This window comes from Abrus precatorius, unplaced genomic scaffold, assembly GCF_003935025.1.
Source record: "Abrus precatorius isolate BTA unplaced genomic scaffold, Abrus_2018 Scaffold7, whole genome shotgun sequence".
Lineage (NCBI taxonomy): Eukaryota > Viridiplantae > Streptophyta > Magnoliopsida > Fabales > Fabaceae > Abrus > Abrus precatorius.
Window position 1 is genome coordinate 14,035,529 of NW_020874417.1, and position 8,532 is coordinate 14,044,060.

Here is an 8,532-nt window from a genome sequence, read left to right on the forward strand (position 1 = left end):
CCTTCGGCCGGAACAACATCTTGGGGAGGAGGGCGAGGTTCTGGCACCTCAGGAAGTTGGTCAATATGAGGATGGTGGTGCTCTTCAACAGGCGTTCCCTCCGGCATTCTTTGCTTCAGAGTGCACCGGAAGGTCGGCACATCAACACCTCGCTGAGCCATTAAGCCTGCATTAACAATAGCAAGTCAAATCAATATAGCTCAATTCCAAATACAAGTTAGAAACGAAATGACGCATACCCTTCATATCCCAACGAGGACACGGAGACTTGAGCACGAGGACTACATGTCGGGCAGGAAGGTCCCGGGGAAGGGACTTCAGGAATTGCAAATCCGACAGCTCCCTAGCTGATAACATATCCTCAGGGAATGTGTCGTATCGGCGCGGCACCCGAGTCCAGTGAAAAGGGAACAGAGGATTATTCTCGCTATCAAAAAAATAGTTTTTACCTACAGGGTCCACGGTTACCTTGAAAAAACTAGTTTTGAAACCCTTAAAAGATGAAGCATATGGCTTAAATAAAGGCAACTCGGGTTGCCTTATTAGAAATACCCACCTCGCCAGGTCAGATGGACGTGTACAAAAAAAATGAAGAAAAAGACCTACACTAGGCTCTATATAATGGAACTTACAAAGTATCCTAAAGGCTTGAATTGCCGCCCACCCATTCGGGTGTAGTTGTGTTGGCGCTACATTCAATACCCTCAAAACCCCCATTTGGAAATCGTCAAATGTTAGCCTGATACCTAATTCCCTAAATATGTACTCATACATGAAGAAGGTGTCAGCCATTCCGACACCTCCCAGGAAAACAAAGTCTGGGTTCTCGCCCTCATCCCCTTTACAGGGGTCAAGGTGTATAGGATACGGGTCACAAGCCTCCCATAAAGAAATATCACAATTATCTACAAAGAGTTGAAGACTTTTATTTCTTTTAAAACGAGAAAAGTATGCGGCCACCTCACCATGCACCCACTCATAACCAGGTACCGTACAGGGAGGAAACACCTGCCTCTCCCTGGGAGGACTAGTACTCGGTAGGGGTTCAGGAGCATCAGTATCACTTGACGTTGACGTCTCGGCTTCGTTACTGCATTCCCCGACCTGTGCCTCTTCAGCCCTCCGATTTGAAATAAACGAAACTTCGCCACTCCCCTCGGTTCCGTTCATAATATCGACCTCAATGGTACTCGGCCCCGAGGCATTCGACAGGGAATCCTCCCACTCAATACGATCAGCCATGATAGAAAAGAAGTAAAAAAAAAGTGAAACGCACCTTACAAGTAGTCGGTAGGGAAGAAAAGCCTAAGATCTCTGAACACTGGTCGGTTTGGAGCAAGGGAATGCAGGGTTCGGCACAGAGCAAAAGAGTAAGAAAGGGATGCAGGGACCACCACATATTTATAAGGGACTGATGTCGGGCAAATGAAAAGACGCCCTTTCGTTTCAAACCGTCAGATCCCTTCCAGATCAACGGATGAGATGGAGCACCCTTTCGTTTCATATACCCTCTGACAAACCCTCAAAACTAACATTCTAGAATATTCCTTCGCAAATTTATTATTTATAATATAATCTCGGCCTGTATCATGTTGTTACTAAACCGATTACCTCTTAGTATAAAACCTAACACATTGTTTAAATGTCACCATCACTCGAAACCGGACACCCCCTACGATGTATTGTAATTTACCCTAACCGAATGATCCTCTCGGTATAGTAAGAAACACTCCAACCGAATACCTATTGTAACATTACCATTTGCATTTAAAAGCCCTTGCTTCGCAACTCGCCGGACTTGTGGGGCTAGTGTACTGGGAAAGGAATCAACTCGGTTCCACCCACAGGAAAAAGAAACCGAATACCTATTCGGCGTACTAGACCGAGTACCCCTCGTCAGGATTAAAAGGTAAATAATCTAATTAAGGATAATAAATAAAATATTATTTAAACCAGGCTAATGGGCCACAGTATAAAGGCTGACTCAGGCCCATTAGCCCAATAAAATGTCTATAAAAGAAAGGTAAGAAATACAGGTAAGGGGTTGACTTCCCATCATTAAATAACATTTATTGCTCAGAACCGAATCCTGACTTTACCATCAGAGTGCCTTTTGCAAGTACCCTCCATATCAGCAAATCATCAGAAGGACGCCTGATCAGAGATTTAAAGACAGTCGTTTCTCAAGCAGGAACAGATTATATAATAAACAAGGATTGCAATAAAATCAAAAAGACTAAATTAATAACAAAGTAAAGAAATGTAACATTATTTATTTGTTAGATTAAAGTGAATTATTCTTCTAAGTTGTACATAAACAAACTTAAAAATAAAAAATATGATAAATTTAAAAATTTATTTTATGTTTAATTATAAAATAACATGTAATCTTTTGAATATATTGAAGACTTAAATAATTGTGTATCAGGCAAGAATTTAAAATTTTATCTGTCCAAAAATTATAGATGAAAAGATTTGTAATTATTTTTAGTTAAAAATTATAAAATAAATAAAATTTTGTTAAGATTTCATTGATATAAATAAAAAATGACAAACCACGTTAAAGTTACCTATCTTCTCTTTCTTTCTTTCTTTTTTTTTCATGCTTCTGGGGGTAAAGAGTGAAAATGACTCCTCTTTTTATTCCAACAAAAAAAAAAAGATGAAAGTTTTTAAAATTATACCTAATTTAATAAAGTCAAATGATATTTATGTTTGAAATATTTGAAAGACTAGTTGAAAAAAATTTCAATTTTGAAATTATACAGAAAAACTTGATTCACTAAAATAATGTAAAGTAAAACTTTCATAGATAGTAAAATTTTAGACATTTTTATTTCAATATTTGTCTGGTCGTTTTCATTATTTGTAAGTTGTAATGTTTTTATAACGGACATGAAATATTGATAAAGTAATATTTTTCTATAATAATCTCATGTTTTACAGTTAACAACTTTTGCTAATTTTTATAATTTAATCATCTTAAATATTTTCCTATTCCACATGTAATTATCTATACTTAATTAAAGAAAAAATTGCATAATTAAATAACAAAACTCAAGTCAACAAGCATGAAAGATAAATATCAAAAGTTAAAAATTTAAATAAGAAAATAAATTCAAAAAGTTGAATTAAATTTAGTTTAAATAAACTTTTAGATAAATCTTTCTAAGAGAAGAAAATTATTTAAAAAAATTGTCTGTAAAAATAACTATTTTTTTCAAATTACAGAAGTTAAATGAGAGATATTATAAAACAATACATAAACATAAGTTAATATTAATTTATTAAAAAAGTTTGATTATTTTATTATTTAATGTTTAACTCTATACGTAATTATTGAGAAATTTATTAATAATAATGGGAGTATTTTCCAAATCATGAAGGAGGTTTTCTCCTCGTAGAGTCCATCATGCCCTCCACCATTGAGTGAGTAGAGGACCAAACAAAAAACTACTAAATCAGACACACATTTTGAGCCCTAGAAAAGAGAAAACGGTGAATGGGTCTGAAGTGCGTAGGTTATGTTCCTAGTTTGGTTACTTTAGAAAAATTAGCACTAGACACGGACTTGACTTAGCTATTAGAAATTCTAACCCTTTATGGACGCAAAATATTGCAATATTAGCCCCACTCACATCTTTGTCCCCTGACGTGTGACTTATTCGGCAGCTTTTGGTCAATGACATACATAGGGTACAAATTAAAATATTCAGTACTATATATTTTTAATGCATATAAATGCGTTCAACTTTGTATAATAAGAAATTTTCTTATCATATTATAACATTAAAAGCAGAAATAAAATTAAAATAAGGACTACACAGTGACATATGTTTAATAAAAAATCAACTAAAAATTGAGTTCGTCTCAAATGTGGTGGTGGCGGTGTCGTAGTGACATAAGGGCAAAAGTGTGGTCAAGCCAGTGATTAATGATTCATTGGAGGAGCTGCCTCATATGATGAAGAATGTGTTAGGGACTTTTCTCTCATGGTTGAGATGTCAAATTAGAAGCACAAGGCCTCTTAAATCTTCATATTGCACAATTTGCATCATTATCCCTCCATTTATTTTCTCAATCTTTCATTAACATGGTTCATTTAATTTCTTTCCTACCATTATATATCATAAACACTAACTATATTAATCTTTATATTTTAGAACTTCTGATCTAAGTTTTAGTAAACTAGGAAAAAATAGAGAGAAAACACGCGAAGTACTGAAAACAATTAGCAGACTAGACTGAATATTGTAGATTTACTAATTCGCTTAGCCTGTTTCATTTCAACTCACTAAAATACAAACTAATGGTGGGTCAGAACAGACTGGCTGATCTGGCTTAAAATTTATTTTTTAAAAATAAAAAATAAAAAAAATTAATTTTTATTAATATAAAATATTATTTATTATTTATTATAATTATTTTTATTAATTTTTTATGGACTAGCCATTAATTTAATGATTCACTAACTTTTATTTTTTAGTTTTTTGTGAATTGACCAGTCAGTCTACTCTTAAATGGGTTGAGCTCAAATTAACCCATTTTTAAGCGAACTTTTAGCGAGCCGATACGGGTTAATCGGTTTTAACATCCATAATTATAGGTACCTTCCTTGTCCAGTGACAATGAAATTAATTAGGCCTCAAACATTTAAACGTTATATTCAACACATTTATCACTTAATCGCTGCAAACAGATGGTTCCATTGGTCAGGACTTGGTCATCCATTAACTGCTATTATCATTCTAAATGGACCAACACTGAGTCAACAGAGTCTACAATAAAAATTAAATCATACGTTACAGAACAAAATATTGAACAGTGACATTTGAAGTCTTAAATAATTTCCTACCCGTACTCTTCTTTCATATTTTTATTTTTACGTAAATTTTAGGAATAGGAGATGATGCTTGAATCCAAGGCAAGGAATGGTGTCCAACTCAATGAACACTCGTAAAAACCCAATATTTATTTTACTCAGGAGAGTTGAATGAGACTAAAACGTGAAACTTATTAGATGCAAAATAAAAATAAAAATAAAAATCCTATTTTACTATTTTTGACTAACCACAAGTCTCTTTTTTAAATTAAAGAGAAATTCAATAGCCACTAAACGACAACTCTATAGTGGATACAAAATTACTTATTTAGAAAGTTTATAAAAATCACTTTAAATCATATTTTAACATTAAAATTAAAGAAGAATTTATTTTATTTCTTTCTATGATTTATTATGTGTAATTTGGATTCTGACTTTTAAAAGTATGTAACATAATATTTTATACTTTTAAAGTATGAAAAAAAAAATCTTCGTTATTCAAGTGTATAATTTATTTATTTTTTAGACAGAAAAATTTTTAAAATCTATTTTTTTTCTACTATGGCAAACATTATTTAGATTATTTTTTTGAAACAACGGAAAAATTAGATGTCTAAATAACAAAAAGAGCTCTTTGCATATTTTTAAAATTATAAAGTATCACCATTATGCACTATCAAAAATTAAGATGTAAATTATATCTAATTAAATATATATTAAAATTATAACTCAGTATTGAAATAGATTCATATTTGAGTGAATTTAATGTGAATCCGAACCTAATAATGTTAAAGTAGATGCGGATCCATGTGCATTTGAACATGAAAGCAAGCTTTGTGTTAATTTGAGGTAGGAGTTAACACGTTTGGAGAGACTTTCGTTGAATTTCAAACGTTCTCATGTCTACTCAATACCCCACCCTCGTTTATAAATCATCCTAGTCTTTCTTCTCTTTAACCACTCCATATCCCTGTTTGGATTTGGAGAAAAACCCTGGTCCCCTTCTCTTAGAGCATTCAACATACCAGATAGATTTTCAAGCGAAAGTGTCTTGAGACTCTATTAATGTGATATATTCCAAGATCTAAGAGAACCCATTTGGCTTATGGATTTTGTGAGCCAAAGGCATCTACTCCATGTGCCACAAGCACTTTCCCCATATTTTCAACCACCTTATGAGACTGGGAATCCTCCTCATACAAGTACTCCCATCGTAGCAATCCTTATAATAGGAATGACGGTCACATCTTTCTTCCTTCTGGGCTACTACATCTTTGTCATCAAGTGTTGCCTCAATTTGCAGCACCGTGTTGATCACACAAGGCGTTTATCTATAGTTAGGCAAGGTGAATACCCATCATACTCAACAGCATCAGAGCCTAGAGGACTAGAGGAAGCAGTGATTAGGTTGATCCCAGTGATTCATTACACGCCAGAAGAAGGGGTCAGAGAATTCGGTGAGAGAAGCTTTTCTTGTGAGTGTGCAATTTGCTTGAATGAGTTTCAAGAGGATGAGAAGCTCAGGGTTATACCAAATTGTAGCCATGTCTTTCACATTGATTGCATAGATGTTTGGCTTCAGAACAATGTTCATTGCCCACTTTGTAGAAGAAATGTTTCCTTAACAAGCCATGTTGTCAATGTTGACCAGCTCATAACACCCAGGCCTTCCCCCCAGGACCAAAGCCAAAACATTGAAAGCCTCATTGGTGTTGATGAAGGATTTGTTGTGATTGATTTGGATAGTGAAGATGGTAGAGGCCAAAACTTGGAAGCAAGACAAGAAGAGTTGCCAACACGTTCTATTGGTCTTTCTTCACAAAGCAAGAAAGAAAGGAAGTTTCAAAAAGTAACCAGCATGGGGGATGAGTGTGTCGGTGATAGAGCCAAAGATGAAAGATTCTTAGTTCAACCCATGAGGAGGTCTTTCTCCATGGACTCATCAGTGAATAGACAGTTCTATGGGGCTATACAGCACCAAAATGGGCATGTCCATGAAGTTAGCACCATTGAAACCTGTGTTGGGGGTAGTGGTAGAGTAAAAAGATCATGCTTTTCTTTTGGCCATGGAAGGAGATCAATAAGTGCTGTGCTACCTGTTTATTTGGACCCATGAAAATTTCTCATCCTACCCTCTTTTCGTTTTGGTTGCCCTATATATGTTAACTAGTTTAATTGAATGTTTATGATGTGAGGCAGAGAAATTTGATTTCTGAAATGAATATAGGGCATAGGACTGTATGATACACGGATATTAAATTGGATTAAAAATATTATTTTAGAACCATAATTAATATCTCTTTTGATATTTTTGAGCTTATGCAATTGCTTGGGATTGAAGTCAGGTCCAGTTCTGCTACAAATGGCTGGAAATGGCATATACAATAGCTTTCTCTAGAAACCTTCTCTCACTATGGTTAAAATCCATAAATTAAGTTACCCCATGCCTACATTCCAGCAAAATCTGAAGAGCTATAGAGAATTAAACATTAGAAATGGAAAAATCAACCATTTACCGGAAAGGGGAATACAAGGTAAAGTTGCCCCAACTTGGGCTATTTTCCATTAAAAAAGCAAAATCATATATAACCACCTTATTTATATTTCTGAACATACTGCATGTGTATTGTGTTTAGATGCTGGTACACGAAGGTAAAAATTTGATCGATCATTTTGGATTGGTGATGCCACTTGTTCCAAAGTCAGATCTTTTCCAACTTGTAAGAATCAATATTACTTTATGCTTGAAATATTCTATATCACTAATGAACTAACAACCTTTTCACATACACAGGTTAATCCCCTTTAAAAATTAATAACTAGTATAACTTTTAGAAGTTTACAACATATAAGTACGATTTACCCTTTTACACATAAATAATGCGGCAAATTATAATGCAATGTCTAACTATTTTTAACTGTATAATACACAAAAATAAAATCATATTCATGAAGTACGACTTATTCTATTTTTAATAAAATTTTAAAAAATTATACTAATTTAAACATTTTTAAAGGAGAGAGTCTGTAACAAGTTTATAGATAATGCATCTTCATTGTTATAATTCTTATCATAAAAATGCTATAAATGCTTTTAACATATTTTTGCAATTTTCACTACAACTTGATAATATTTTTTATAAAAAAATATTTATAAGTTTCTTAAAATTACCGCTTCTTTTGACAAACCAGAATTTGTTATTTCTTTTCAGTTCAGTGACAGAATCAAATCTTCTTACATGGGGCAGCAGTATTTGGGTCAAAATAATTGTGAAACAAGCACTGTGAACCTTGTTTGATCAAAGTCTTCCCATGACCCTTTTGCAAACGTTGACTCTGGTCCCCATGAGCCCACGAGGCTACACGGTTTGACTCTTTCAGGTCCACGTGTCCAAACTGATGACCTTGGGAATTGTGCAATTTTGGTGGACTTGAGTTTCTTGATATCTTGCTTGACTAGGTGATCATCTTTCTGATATTATATCGTAATTTGAATTATTAAAAATTATACATATATATAATATTATGGTAATTTTTATATAAATATTTTTTATAATATATATAAAAATATAATATCATAACAAATTATCTTTAAATATCTCATTTAAATGTTTATGAAATATTTTTCGTCCAACTTAACCAATCCAGAAGTCGCTGACCAAACAAGCGCACCTTTGGAGTTTGGAGTGAAATCTAATTTCTATGTATTG

General features: G+C 33.6%; 1 protein-coding gene across 1 annotated transcript; it reads left to right on the top strand.

Annotated features, from left to right (window-relative positions):
• Positions 1 to 5,927: 5,927 nt before the first annotated feature.
• On the top strand, positions 5,928 to 6,938 carry LOC113871515 (RING-H2 finger protein ATL1-like). Its single transcript, XM_027508605.1, has one exon. The coding sequence runs from the start codon at positions 5,928 to 5,930 to the stop codon at positions 6,936 to 6,938; it is 1,011 nt and encodes a 336-aa protein (XP_027364406.1).
• The last annotated feature ends 1,594 nt before the right edge of the window (positions 6,939 to 8,532 follow it).

Excerpts from the sequence above, each read along its gene's own strand:
- LOC113871515 (XM_027508605.1), top strand. The coding sequence starts at position 5,928 with ATGGATTTTGTGAGCCAAAGGCATCTACTCCATGTGCCACAAGCACTT.